The sequence below is a fragment of the Lampetra planeri genome, chromosome 3 (assembly GCF_965212315.1).
Source record: "Lampetra planeri chromosome 3, kcLamPlan1.2.h2, whole genome shotgun sequence".
Classification (NCBI taxonomy): domain Eukaryota; kingdom Metazoa; phylum Chordata; class Hyperoartia; order Petromyzontiformes; family Petromyzontidae; genus Lampetra; species Lampetra planeri.
In genome coordinates, this window is record NC_136109.1 from 2,749,823 (window position 1) to 2,765,724 (window position 15,902).

Genomic DNA, 15,902 nt, shown 5'->3' on the forward strand with positions numbered 1-15,902 from the left:
TCGATTGCAACACAAGCATTCGTCATCAGGTAGAACTAAATTTGAGAGAGAGACAAAACACAGACACGGAGACACACAGACAGACACACAAGCAGAGAGAGACAACACAGAGACACACAGAGATAGACACAACATAGACACACAGAGACCCAATTTCTCTGTGTCGTGGCCTTAAATAGAGAGAGAGAGAGGGGTGGGCAGAGAGAGAGGTAGGTCTGCTGGAGCAGAGAAATTAGCATATGTGGAAATCCACCCCGTGGCGGCAGGGGGAGAGAAAGAGCGATGGACCTATGAGAGCCTGGTAAATTTCCCTACCCATTCCATCATACTCACTCAACATTACCCACTCATTGTCACTTTCATAACCGTTTATTTCATACATCATATTCATGTACTACCATCCTTCTCATCAACTCAACTCATCACACTATTTTGCTCTACAAATAGTAAATTATTTGTTCAACGCCTTGGTCAAGGTGTGAAATAAATTAAAATAAGATGAGATACAAGGCAGCAGTGGGAAAGAACGTTGGAGCTGCTGAGCTTTCAATCCAGTTCATACTCAGAGAAGAACTTCAGGAACTTAGTTATCTTAGTGATACCCTTAGCCTAAATTTCTGTGGTGAGGTTTCTTTTAGGTGGAGCCTGAGACTATTCTGGCCTCGTGAGTTCTCAGCTGGCTAAACGAATCGAGGCTTTAAAAAAAAAATCGTGAGCATAAATCGTGATAGTCTAATCGCGAGGGGTCGGGTCTGGTTGGCTGAGAGTGCAAGTCACTCTCATGAGCTGAGCAAATGATGGTGGTGGGTGAATTTCATCGGCCAGTTCTGCTTGTTCTCATTCCTCAGCACCTTGTACATTTTTTTCTTAATTTTTTTTAGCAAACCTTTTCTCCAGGACAGAGTGCTATTTCGAATCAATGTTCTATGAGTTTGTGCTAAGTGAGGTCTGCCTGTGTCTATGTACCTGTGTAGTGAACTTCATTTAGTGTATATGCAATTGTATTGTGTATCTTTGGCTTTGTTCATACCACACTATCATGGCATACCTCTTACAGCACTGGGAATGCGCTCTTGGTAAATGGAGCGCGATACAAAACAGCGCTAAAGAAGGTAATTTAAACATGGTCCCAATTAACATGCCTTACTGACTACAATTTGTTTTACCATGAGCGATATATGAGTGCTTCATTGGGGTATCGGTAATAACCTTAATAATGATACTTTACACATGAATCAAAACAATAATTTTTAATGATAATGACATAGAAAAATACAATAAGTTACGTACTCCACCTGTGCATTCATTTGGAGCTCGCGTAAGAGTAATTAATGCACGTTCCACGGCAAACGTTCAAGACTGGTGGATGGAGGCAGGCGCTGATTGGCTCGGTGACAATAATTGTGCTAATATAAGTGTACGCTGTTCTTGCTAGTTGAGCACACGGTTCAGGTAAAAGAAGGAGAGTCATGCACTGGAAATTTTAACCGTGCAGGAATTTTCCTCCAGGACAAAGAGGGTTATAAGGTAACACCGTTAATGCAATGTATATAATATTGTGTTTGTGTTTGTGTGTGTACCAGCTCAGGGCTCGTTCAGCCGTGTCTTTCCCCGGAGGGACAACAGGCCTGGAGACATGAACCAGGGTGACCGTACCTTTGGTGGTGGTGAGTTTCCCTTTCTGCACAATTATTTACTCTTGTTTAATTAAACCTTCCACATCAATTGTTGAGTGAAATACAATATGCCAGGATTCATTGCTAATAAAGTTTGAATAATGTGATTGTGTAGCCAGTATCTTGGTTTAGCAAGTTGGAATTTTTTTTACTTTTAAATGTGTTTTGGGTGGGGGATGAGGTAACCTGTCGGATTTTTTACAATAGTTCTGTCTGCATTACCGGTAACTGTATGGAAAAAAAGTAAAAAAACACATTACTAGATTGCATCACAAATAGAAATGTCCAGCAATGAGCAACAGTTTTGCCATTTTTATTGAGAAATAAGGGGAGCCGCTGTGGTGGAATGGTTGGCACATTGGACTTGCAATCCAGAGGCCACCGGATTAATTCCATCTTCTGGCATGACAGTTGAAGTAATGTTGCAAGTTTATTCAATCTCCCCAGTTAGTCAATGTGCAGGATACGTGTGGTGGGGTAAAACGTGGGTACGCCCACATCTTCCATGAAATCTGATCCACGTGGATGAGTCGGCTAAATACAGGCAGTCCTCGATTAACATCGGGATTGCGTTCCTGGAAATTGCGACTTGTAGCAAAATAATTTTTTACATAAGAATCAATGTAAATAGGGGAGGTTTAGGTTTAGATGAAATTTCCCATCACAATTAATAGGAAAACGAATAATAACACTGTCGTGATTAACTCTAGTTATCAGCAGAGAAAAGGTTAGGTTAACACTCATCTGTAGTCTGAAAAATTGTCGGCTGCCACTGTGTCTGCACTCACCGCCTCACCTATCATTCTAATGTTGTGCAGGTAGCTGCGTTGTTTAAACCTCTCAAACCACCTTGATCAAACCACCTTTAATTCCTCAAACACAAACGTTGTGCCTTTGCCTGGATCACCAGTAAACTCAGAGGAAAGTGGTGCTGATTTTAATATTCAGTCCCCAGTGATAAAAGGCACGACATATTCTAGAATACCTTTTAACTGATCAAACGAATGCAACCCTATCATGTAGTGACTTCGGCTGTCGCACCATTTATATGTTTGCGCATGCCAACCAGTGCATTCATTACTAATATTCCATTGGAAATTATTACCAGTTCCTGATTCTTGGAACTGGCCATTGATTGTGAAATGCTGTCCAGTATATTTGTTATCGTTTAAACCGACTAACTTCTGTGACTTAGATAAATGTTGTACTTTGAGTTATATTGAGCTGTTGTACATGTAGAGCATAAGTACTAAGTATGTCTCATCACTGTATAGTGAGACCAAAACAATAGTCTCAAGGATCCTTCATGTATGTTTAAAGGTAGTCTTCATCTGGCTTTTTAACATCCGTTGGCAACAATCCATCCATACTGCTTCCTGTTATCGAGCTTTTTCTGCCACCTGTGAATCTTCAGACAAGAGGTCTGTGCATAGTGAATATATAGATATTGCCTTTCTCTTTCTAAATGTATTTCAGATCACGAACATGCAAAACAGACATTTCATATCCCTCATCACTTCCCTTGCCCCCCCCACCCTCATCCACTCTTTTCCACCATAAACAATTGGCTCCATCCCTCTTCATACACATTCCTCTCTTCCACATGCCCCTTCTGCTCTGGCCTTCTCCCACTATTTCTTCTCAAACGTTTTGCTCATTCGGTCATACATTCTGTCTACCCCTTCCTCTCTCTCTCTCATGCCCGTTCCTTTCCTCTCTTCGTCACTGGCCCTCCTCTGCCTTCACCCCAACATCTTCATTTGTGTTGAGTTGTCCTTCACCCTCGCCTCCGATTAGCACGTTTGGCTATGTACGGTGCAGCAGAAGTTCAGCATACACCATTCCTGGCAATTACTGTCCAATTTATCTTCTTTGTTTTATACATTTTTGGAACGCCTTGTTCATAATCGGCTCACACGCCACATTTCTTCGCATTCCCTTTAGCCCCAATTTTAATTTGGTCTTTGTCCACTTCATTCCACCGAACCAGCCAGAACCATCTGGCCAATTCCTTCCATGCCGGTCTTTCTGCCCTTCTTCTTATTCTTCTTTGACCTTTCCTTCACCTTTTGACACTTTTGATCACCCCACTCTTCTTTCCACGCTCTCCGACCTCGACAGCTCCAGCACTTCCCTCTCCTTGCTTAAACCTCATATTCTCACACATCTTCAGTCTCCTTCAATCACTACATTCCCCCCTGCCCCAGCTTAGTGTCGGTGTTCCGCAGGGGGTCAGATCTGGGTCCCTCACTGTTTTCTCTCTATTTCGCCTCGTGAATCTATTATCTACTTGTTCTGTTTTCCTCAATATTTCCTTGCTGAGACCCAAATCTTCTTCTCCTTTCCCTCTTTTACCCCTGACCGTACGTCTCGCATTTTCTCCTGTCTGGTTGCCATCGAATAATGGATGGAACTTCACTTTCTCTCTCTCAATCCTTCAAAAACATCCATCATTTTCTTTCCAGCCTTTTGCTCTCCCCCTCCCGTTCCCACCATCTCCTCTCCTTTCTCCCTCACCTCTGTTTCCTCTGCCATCAACCGCGGTGTCACCTTTGACTCTTCCCTCACTTTTTATCCCCATGTCCACTACTAATCACATCTGCCCCTTTTGTATATTCAACATCAGGAAAATCTGCCTACTTATTTCATATTCTGCCACCAAACCCCTGGTTTATGCTCTGATCTTTACCCATTCGGACGACTGTAATTCTCTTCTTGGCCTCCCTGCTGATGATCTTACTCACCTTCAACAAATAAAACATTCCTCGGCACAGGTTGTTCTTAATCTCCCCTTTAATTCTCACACTTCCCCTCTGCTTGACCTTCACAAGCTTCCCATTTACTCCCACTGCCTTTTTAAATACACTAGTCTCGTCTTTAAATCTCTCCCGTGACCTTGCCCCACCTTATCTTGTCTCTCTCAACATCTTCTGTGTCCCATCTCCTCTTCTTTCCCAATCTTCTATTTCTGTCCCTCCTCCTACCTGTGCGCAATCTTTTTTCCACGCCTTCTTTCTCCTTGCACCCCTCCACTGGAACAAACTTCCCCTGTAAATTAAGCAGTCCCCCTATCTTATAGGTTACCTCCATTCCATTGCCCATGCCTCCATTTCTTCCCACCCATCCCCTACACTTTCCTAACCCCTTTGTACCCTCTATCCTGGTCGCCCATTCATCATCTCTTGCATGCTCCTGCTATCTAAATAATTGTTGCTTTTACCTTTTATTATGTTACGCGCTTTGAACAATGGCACTGTATAAAATAAGGTAAGAAGATGAACTCACTCGGTAAAGCACATCCATGATGTTAAGGACTTACTTGACTTATGTCTTTTATTTATGATATGAGTAATGCAGGGCATACGTATTTGGCAGACAAAGTGATTATACACGAGCATATTTATGTACACAGCATAATTGTGTATAGGCCTGTGTACAGGTGGTCATGCATATGCATACAATGACAACCAACCCATCAGAGCTGTAGATCGTATAAGTGTATGCCACATATCTTCCACATGATATATGACATAGTAAGCCAGAGCACCCCAAAACACAATGATGTTTTGTTTCTCATCTGCAGAATCAGAAACTGTATTTATCATGGAAGATTCTGATGAGCTATGAAGCTCTAGTTCACAGATGATGTCCAGTAGTTCACAGATGTCCAGTAGACGTCTGTGAACTGCTAGACATCCCTGATGGCCATAGAGTAATTTCCCAATTTTGCCTTAGCATGCCCATATTTTTCTGGGTAGTATCGCCTTCATTAATGTTACGTTACGAGCAAAACTGATTTTAAATATATTTTCTGTAACATAAGATTGCCTAACATTAGATGATGAGAATAATTTAATTGAGTGCCATCAAACCATAAGTTCTGCATTTATATTCCATTTCTCTTGAGCATTCATTCTACGGATCAGTGGGAATATAATGATATAAAATTGAGAATCATAATATTAGTACACTTATGGAATGTGAGATTAACACGTATTTGCACATCCATTTATTCGTCGTATTTTGTAAGTCTAAGTAACCACAAATCATGAATACAAATGATACTACATCAAAAGCTTTTGCAATGTGAAGGTAAACTGTAATGCTTCAATAGCCATTACAATTTTATTCCTCGTGTATTTTTCCATTCTCAATTGACATTTAATATGTTGAAGTAATATTGCATTTATTTTAGTGCTGTTTCACGTGGCAGTTATCATTTTTTTTTACATATCACAATAGAGTTGATTATCGATTATTCGGCAGGCGGTTATCCGGCTTCCAACATTATCCGGTGGTCCAGGGCCTATCTGGAAAAACCGTAAAAACCACTCTGAAGGCTGTACCAGTCCGGCGAGTGGCAAAAGAAGAGTAGCTGTGCTTGATTTCAGTGTCAAATATGATATACAGTACATTATACACTACATAGAACTTAAACAATGAAGATACGGCATGTATATACATTTTTCATGACTAATACCTACAGTAATAAGAGAAAATATTCACTACGATCCAGCGAAAAGTGCATGTAATTCCGCATTCTCCGATGCACTGGTCTAAAGGCTGCATCAGTCCAGCGATCGTCAAACACATATTCTTGGTTCTTTCGGTAAAGTCACATAGAAGGGAAATAATAAAGTAATAAAAATAAAACATAATAAAATAAAATTCTCACGACGTTTCGGCCACAGCGTCCTAGGGCGCTGTTTTTCCGACAGAAAGAACCAAGAATATGAATCCCTGCAATCACGAAAGCTTTAAATCGTCAAACACATGTTGATAAAACATTGGAGTGGTAAGTACGGTACTGTAACTTTTTACAGGAGGATATTTATCTTTGTTTATTTTTATGTTGATTCATGCGAATTTCATACAGTATACACAAAAACATGTACACAACACCTAAAAACATGTTATACAAGAATGTGCAAAAATAAGATCTTTGAAGTTATGATGTGATTATCCGGCGTTTTTGAAAATCCGGCACCCCCTTCCCCCCTGAAGCCGCCGGATAATGGATGAACGACTGTATATAATTTGTATTGTGCTGTGAAATACGGAAGTTTTTTTTATAACAATTCTCTCATCTTGAAAATGGTTCCCTGCTGGGGTACCTCGTGATGTGTGACTAAGCGGTGGCCTTAGGCTGTGCATACCAAACAGTTGGCAGTAATTCGTCGCTACATGCAGCACTTCCGTCTGCCCATCTGCTCGGTCAACCAATTTATCTGCTGATAGACATAGTTGCATTTTTTTTATTATGCTTAATATAGCTTGAAAGCATTGATTTATTTTTTGAGTTGCCTATTACAGCTGGATCAAGCAGTATTTAGTTTAGGTTATAAGCATGACCATCATGCCACAGCATGGCGCCATGGTGGCGAGATGTTAAATACCTCGCCTGGTTTACAGGAGTTTGAATGTTCCCCCTGTGGTCATGTGGATTTTTCTCCGGGTCCTCCAGTTTTTGTCTGCCATACATTTCCACGTGATAAGCCACTTCATTGAGCTCTCATTTGTGGCCAGGGCACTTCTAAAAAAAGCTCTATAGCTCAGTGGGCCTTACCTGGTAAAATAAAAAAAATAGTTAAATAAAAATGTTTTAAAACCAGATTAGTCATCTTCTTGGTTCTTTCGGTAAAGTCACGTAGAAGGGAAGTAATAAAATAATAAAAATAAAATTATTCTCACGACGTTTCGGCCACAACGCAAGTAACCGTCCTCAGGTGAAAACCAGACGCTGTCGCCTCGACGGACCTGGTTTTCACCTGAGGACAGCTACTTGCGTTGTGGCCGAAACGTCGTGAGAATAATTTTATTATGTTTTATTTTTATTATTTTATTACTTCCCTTCTACGTGACTTTACCGAAAGAACCAAGAAGATGAATCCCTGCAGTCACGAAAGCTTTAAATCGAAATTCAGATTAGTCATTTTATGAAATAGTAGTTCATGAAGCAGTATGCACAATTGTAATAAACACATGTCAGAGAAAATTACCAATGTTTTGTTTAAATAATAATAAAAGTAATTCACTTAGTTGATTCTTGAAATTATAATGAATTCAAGAAACGTTGTGAATGGCTCTGCTTGGTGTGTAGTCAATTTCTTAGGACAGATTGTTTCTGTGTCAGTGTAAATATTTGTACAGGCAATCCTCGACTTATGAACTCCCGACTTATGAACACCCGCACTTACTAACGAGATTCCATGTCTAACACGTCGACTTTCGCGAACAATATTATTCATAATAAACGTTTTGGGTTAAACCCAAATACGTTTATTATGGAGATTCCATGTCTTATTCTTTTTTAAACATTGACGTAAAACGCGAATTCGCACTTGCAAACTGAACCACGGAACTATTTTGTTTAGCGGAGCGATCCTCCTCAGCATTCGCACAGGGCGTGAGAGTGTGTGCATGTGCATGTGTGTATGTGCGCGTGCACAGTCAACCCATAGCAGCTGAGTCTGTCCGATGACCTCCGGCCAGAGAGCGTTCAACACTTCACGTCAAGGCCAAACATGCTCAAAATGTCCCCCCCCAATATATTGCTATAAAATAGATGTATTTTATATGATTGTGGTTTATGGTTGTACTTTATGAATTCCTAATCTCTGGCATGACATTCAATTAAACAAGAAAAGATAAGAAAAAACATAGCAATGGAATACAATACACTATTTGACATTTTTGTAAAAAAAAAATCTATCCTATGTGTTCGTGAATTTTTTAATATTTTAGGAAGGAAATGGCAGGAAATTCGTTTTCAAATTTGGATAGATTTTTTTCTGGGGGGGGGGGGGTCCCCAGACCCCCTGGAAGATTTGGTCCCCCCCAAAGTTTACATAGCTTGGCACAAGCAGCGTGCTGATGTCACTGCCCCTTGGTGGCAAATGGTGAGTGTGCGTACACGCACACTCAGTCCCAAATGTATACCTAGGGGCCGTCCATAAATGACGTCACCTACCTGGGGGGGGGGGGGGTCAGACATTTGTGACGATGTGTGACGAGGGGGGTGGGTTGAGAAATGTAACGTCACATCAAAATGCGCAACTTTAAATAAATATAGACAACACGTTCTACTTCATTAAATAGACGTTTTAATAAATGTTTTCTCCTACAACATCAGAGTGCAGCGCCACATTAAATACGCACTACAATGACAATAGTTTAAAGCGATTTGAAGCATGTATTATTTTCAAAATGTAAATATGTTTTGGGGGGGGGGGGGGGGGCAGAGCTTTGTGACGTCATATTTGAGGGGGGTCTGACTTTTTGTGACGCCGTGTGACGAGGGGGGGGGGTCAATAATCCTCCAAAATCGAGTGACATCATTTATGGACGGCGCCCTAGTGCAGTGTGGAAATATTGCCACTCGGGAGACGAAGGAGTTTGGGCGTGGTGCTGGCCACCCCCCACCCCCTTGCGTGGCATAAGTGCTCGCTAACAGCACTTGCCCCAATAATAACAAGTAAACCCGTAAAAACAAAGTTTTTCACTCTAAATCCTTTGTATGCGTGGTGGCTAGAGTCCTATCGTCCTCTGGCTTGAGATGGCTGCCACCTATGGGTCAGATGATTGTCTGCCAGTATTAAGCAATTGGTAATTAAATATTTAATTTGTTTTCCCTAAACAGTGTAAAATTTTGGAAATTATTTTTCACGAAAATTAATTGTCACACACAACGAGTCTGTGTGGGAAATGTCAGCTCGATTGGATCACGGGAAGTGGGTTAAAAAACGAGCGAAAGATTTGCACGGTCCTAAGCAAGCAAGCAAGCACGCAAGCAAGCACGCAAGCACGCAAGCAAGCAAGCGAACTTAATATAAAGGATTTAAAAATAAAACACAATAAAATAATTCTCACGACGTTTCGGCCACAACGCAAGCAGCCGTCTTCAGGTGGAGAACAGGTCTGTCGACAGACCTGTTCTCCACGTTGTGGCCGAAACGTCGTGAGAATTATTTTATTATGTTTTATTTTTATTATTTTCCTTCTACGTGACTTTACCGAAAGAACCAAGAAGATGAATCCCTGCAGTCACGAAAGCTTTAAATCGAAACTTGCCCCAATAGTCTGTAATGACTATACGGGGATATCTGTCTTTCTGGGGAGCGGTAATGCAATGGTTAGCGCGCTGTGCTCCCAATCCGGCAACCCGAGTTTGATTCCCGCTCACGACAAACACCAATAACGATGATCTGAATAGGTCCTGGGCTTCCTCTGAGTTAACTCAGCCTCAAATGAGTACCTTCTGCAGTGTGTAAACATCACCACAGGGGAGACAAAGGCGGTCGGATGTGGTGTCGGCCACCCACCGTGCTTCATAGCTGCTCGCTAACAACACTTGCCTCAACAGTCTGTTAAAAGCCAGTCTTTACAGTGGGTGGTTATCGCACATTGCTATGAAACCAGCGACCCGAGTCCGATTCCATGTGAATGAAGCTTGACTATGTATGTATGTTGAACTTCTTTCGCACCGTACGTAGCCAACCATGCTAATCAGAGGTCAAGTTGCTATCACGCGGATTTAGCCGATGAAATATTGCCCATATTGATATACTGGGCTACCCCGTGGCCCATCAGCACTTGGCCTAACAGTCGGTTAAGGCTATAGGGGGGATCTTTGTCGTTGGGGTGTGTGTGTGCGTGCCCTTATGTGTGTGCAATTGTGGTGACTCATTGCGCCCTTTCGCAAGCAAGCCAACATCAGGACTCTAGGTAAGTGAAAATAAGACAGATTATTTTTTCTATTCGTGTTCCTCTATTTATGTTTTATTTGATATTCAGTATATATTACAGTATTACATGCACATATACAATATTTATTAGTTTAATAATGCTTCCCTTTTTTGTTGATCCGTAACACATTTCATAACACAAATTGTATGGACATTTAAATACAGTACATTATTGTGTTTTGACTTACGAACCATTCGACTTATGGGCGGCCCCAGGAACAAATTATGGTCATTAGTCGAGGACTGTTCGTCCTCAGATAAAACCATTGCAAACAATCAGAAACATATTTTCCTTACTGCCTTTTACAGACCCTGTCTGACCTCTTTATGTGGCTGTCACACAATTAAGCCTGTGATCCCCCTAACACATTTACAACACTGTACTCCCAGTATGTACATTTACAGTAATTACATTTACAGTCAATACACTATTGCAATTGCTAAATTGTCTTACAGTACAGTACTGACATGAGCTCAAATGTCAAAAAGAGCTATGGTGTGTAAATGACCATTTAAGTATGTTTTCTCTGAATAATGCACTGCCTATTGTATATCCCTTTTGTAGAAATAATATACTTTTACATTTTTTTCGTGTGGTGTTAGAATTATATTGTAGATTCTCACATTTTGTTGTCATTACTCACATTGTGCCTTTAAGCTTTACTTTGCAAATGTCTAATCTTATATGATTGTTTTAATCGAACAATAAAAATAAATACATTATTATTGCATGACGGTGTGGATAAGGGCAGTATACACTGGGCTTATTTTTTTCACTTCATATTTTCTGAGACTCTGCTAGACTAGTTTGGAGTACAGTCATACCTCGGTATACGATCGCTTTGGAATACGTCGAATTTGGTATACGTCGTGTTTTGACGAGAGAGAAAATGTCTTGGGATACGACATCTTGCTTGGGATACGACGCGCTTGCTAGAACTTGTATGGGTCGGGATGAGTCATCGTGTACAGTACCCGCGTACACCCCGTTCACGACTGAAACAAAGCGCCGCTCGTCAGTCTGCCTGTAGATCTTGTTCAGTGCACAACCCTTGCTATAACTCTCTGTGAATTTTCACGTGTTGTTTGTCATTTTAATTTATGTATGCATTTTAGTAATAAGTAGTGTCTAAATTATGTTATACAACCCCATGAATGTATAATATGCCATATAAAATATAATTTCTTATACTCTGGAACGGATTATTTCCTTTCCCTTTATTTCTTATGGGAAAAATTCGTTTGGTACACGTCATTTTCGGTATAAGTCCTACCTTCTGGAACGAATTAACGACGTATACCGAGGTACCACTGTATCTTGATTTGATAAGACATTGCCACTAGAGTACATGGTACACCCATCCATAATCGAGCATAAATCCAATAGTCCGCAGTGATGTAGGGGGACCATATCACGCATTCTGTAATCCGCGTTGCACTGTGAAAGTTTTGTCGATAGTCTGCAAAATAGTGCACGCCAACGGGGTGTGCAGCGGATTATGGGAGAAATTAGGCACAGCTAATCTGTGCTAATGCAAAACTAAAAATTGAAATAGCATTATTTTAAAAAGATAGCCTTACCTTTACTTTCCCAGTAACTCTGCTCCTGCAGCTCTGAATTAGTCCAACTTAATTTTGCAACCCCCTTTTTTACTTGGGAATAGAGTAAAAACATTAAAAACAAAACAAAATTGCGTGTCACCTACCTTTCTCACTGCAGCTCCATGATTCTATCTGCAACTTCGCGAATTCAAATACTTCAGAGTCCGCACAGCAATGAAGCCGGCAGCCTCTTTCCAATGCGAAGTCCATAAATACAGGAATCCCTGGCGATACTTAAGGGATGCATTCGTGGCAAATGCTATTTAACTCGAAATTACTTTTTTTCATGCAGAGACTGGAACTTGTACTAGACCTTACCCTTGAGAAATCACATCTCACGAGGTCCAGTCCCCCTTCACACTCTAAAGGAATTTTCTTTGAGAAATAATTTTTAGTGGACCCATGGAGAACTCCTGAACTCTTCAGAACGGGACCACTCGTATCTCTAAAGCACACAATCCTCTCCAGAATACATCTCTTCCAGGTTTCTAAACCTATCCTCCCATAAATCACTAAGACAAAAATATGAGGCTTACAAATCTTTGACCGTGCCCTGGTGCTTGCCCAATTTCTTTTAAACCCGGAGGAGTCTCACGCAACGTTCGGTCCCTTGGCAAGAGGCTACAAAAGCAGACAATTTAGGAGATAGGGAAATAAGTTAAATAATTTATTACAGTCAACTCAGCATTGAATCCCCCAGTATCCCCCTTGGTGATATAGAATTCCATTAAAGCCTTTCTAAGAGGCCCTTGAATCGAAAAAGGATTGCATAGGCTCAAGAATATTAAAGTCAAGCAGCACGCATTCGAAAATAAACTTAACTCCCTACATGACAGCTATAAGGTCACACAATTCCAAATCACCATGAGGGAAATCAATTCTGTTAAACTAGAGTTGGAAAAAATTCCTAATGATCAAATCATCCTGCTATTTATGAAGGCTATACTCCCCTTCCGTGACTCCTCTCCCTCTACGGGGAAGATCCTATCGAGAATGGTCATATCCAGGCGGAACCGTACCCACATAGCCTGTATCCATAAAGAAGGGCTGCCCCTCACAAAGGTAAAGGATATACATTTCCACTTCAAAGAATTCTACATGGCCCTATATACATCAGACTCCCCTACAAGCAAGAACATAAGACACTTATTTCAGTAAAATATCCCTTAATAGATTTAACTCACGTGTGGTAGAAGAGCTAGAGATACCCATTGACCTGCAGGAACTTAATGACGCTCTAGCATCATCCTGAGCAGAAAAGCAGCAGGCCGAAATGGATTCCCCATAGAACTCTACACGACGATTGGGGCCCCCATTTTTTCCCAACCACTAGCATCTAAAAAAAGTATGACTAAATGTCATGAAGTGTAAAACAATACGTGTTGCGTCATAGAACCACGCGGAGACAGAACTTCTTGTAAGGGCTTTCGCCGTTTACTAACACGGGTTAAACACTCGGCTCACACCAGGGGTAGGTGTTCTCTCTACTCGGTCCTTCCCGTGGACCCCCAAGCTCTACTCGTTCTAACCTCAGGTATTCCTTGGGCTCTCTCACTCGGGCCGGGACGGGGGTTCATTCAACACCGCCCGGCCGAGGAGAGAAGAACCCCACTCACTCTCAGCCGATTCTCACAGACTTCTTGGAGCCCTACTCTCGGCTATGTCTTCGGCTCTCCCACTCGTCGACCCCGGACGGGGGTTCAGCCAACACCGTCCGGTCACGAGCGAGAGAGACCTCCTTCAGACGATCCACACTCCGGGCTCCCACAACAACCCCACCTTCGTCACGGGGTCCCCCTTAAGTACCCCTTGGGCGGCTCCTCCCCTTCACTCGGACCCGCCCCTGTTCTCGAAGGTGTCTCTTTACAGCGCTCATGACAACTCCTCTACACATGTGCTTGCTGATCGAGGCCTTTTGGGGTGAGCAGTGGTGGAGTTAGGCAGACGAAGGTGCAAGTTCACTTGCCTCTTCATCTGACAATGAAGCTGGAGATACAGGAATGTTCACCAAACGAAGCGTGCTCTCTTCTGTGGACCTTCAGGATTTATTGCAGAACTTAATTTTTTTTTACAAATACAGCTGGACATCATTTTTATTATTCTGCTGGTACAGATCCTTCTACCAGTGAATGCCACTGGTTAATGTCCTGTTATGTATGTATGTATGTTCAATATATTTCGTACCGTACGTACATAGCCAATCGTACGTAGCCAACCGCGCTACTCAGAGCTTTTGTTCTCGGTTTGAATCATCCTATGAAGATATCCATTCTTGCTTCGACATTAATAAAAGCCTATGAAAATCTCTGTGAAGTGAATGTCCGTGGTAGTATTGGTGGTATCATTTCCTCGGCCTTTTATTCAGCTCGTGGTTCCAGCTGCATTAGATTCTCATTTGACAGGTCCTCACAATGGCACTCAAGCAAATCCACCATGATTGACTCCTCCACATTGTTGAGTCCAGGCTTTCGGTGGTAAACGCAATGCACGTACGGTATTGTATTCCATCACAATATATTAAATTTTCACTGCGTACGTTTCTAGTTTCAAAATTGCACGTGAAGTTATTTGTGTAAGCCTTGCAAAGAATCCGATGGTGTGTTGGCAATGTGAATGTATTGGTTGTTTTTTTACAAACTAAACTTATTTTACCAGGTAAGGCCCACTGAGCTATATAGCTCTTCAGCAGTGACCTGGTCACAGATGATAGCTCAACGAAGTGGCTTATCATGTAGAAATGTATAGTAGCCAAATACTCTAAACGCAAGTTGATTCTAAATGTGGAGAGAAAAACCGGAGGACCCGGAGAAATATCCAAAATCTAACAGCGGTGCGTACTGACTGGTGATACCTGCTATGATCACAGCAGTGCATAGTGTGGTCGTACCTGCTTTCACTGCAGCAATGTGTAGGGGTCGCTAGCCCCCGAGATCCCTCCCTCGATAATACTAACGGCCGGACTAACATCATCAATCGCCCCCCCGCTGCTAAGCGAACCGCCGCTAGGCTCCTCACCCAGGGTGTGGGAGCCGTCACCCGAGGATTCCCCTCCACCGCGGGTCCGCGTAGCAGGCATGGATAACCACGTACGCGCACACCCACACACAGCTCTGCACGGCACTCACCCAACACTGACCACTCACGTTAGGATCGCGCACCTGTGTTACACACGTCGTGAACGTGCGCGCACACACGCATACAGCTCCACACGCGATACCCACTCTTGCGCCGCTCTGCGCCGCGCTGGCCGCTCACGTTACGATCGCGCACCTGGGGTACGCCGATTACGCACGCCGAGAGCTTACGCAAGTAACGAGCGCACGCAAGCGGGGCACACGCCGACACGACGACTCGTCCCCTCCCCCACTCGCGCGTGCACGTCAACACAAATATCGTACAAGGACGATTCTCCTCTCACACGGCTGCGTAGTCACGCCAACACACCAAAAGTGCTCTCCCCGGGTGTTAACGCACACACCTCCGTACCCGCACAATCGTACAGAGACCACGGCCTTTATGCGTACAACGACCACACACTCGCGAATGCAGTGCACGCTAATACCACGTTCCAAAAACACCCAACAACACGGTTTTGTTACTACGCTCGAGATTTTATTAGCCCTTGCTAACCAACCGAGCCACCCGTGTGTGTGTGCGGGACAGCAAGGCGCTTCTAACCCACGCTCTGGTGCCGTGTAGCCCTATTCTATGCTGCGCTCTCTGCTAAACCGCTTTCCTACTCGTCCTTACCCCGAACTAACCCTCTCCTACGGATCCTACTCTCCGCTCTGAGGTGTTGTAAGGCGCGCAACACGATACCGTCTGTAGTCCTTGGTGACCTTGCGGCGCTCAGATCGTCCTGCAGACAATCTAGCGGCTC

At 42.7% G+C, this 15,902-nt stretch overlaps 1 protein-coding gene across 4 annotated transcripts in view; it reads left to right on the top strand.

Moving 5' to 3' along the window:
* The window catches only part of LOC144736356 (neogenin-like), a 224,647-nt gene that overhangs the window by 174,283 nt on the left and 34,462 nt on the right, over positions 1–15,902 (top strand). For all 4 annotated transcript variants that reach the window (XM_078619017.1, XM_078619020.1, XM_078619018.1 and 1 more), the window contains one exon: positions 1,584–1,667. In XM_078619017.1, coding sequence (XP_078475143.1) covers positions 1,584–1,667 — 84 coding nt within the window. The remainder of the gene's footprint in view (positions 1–1,583; positions 1,668–15,902) is intronic.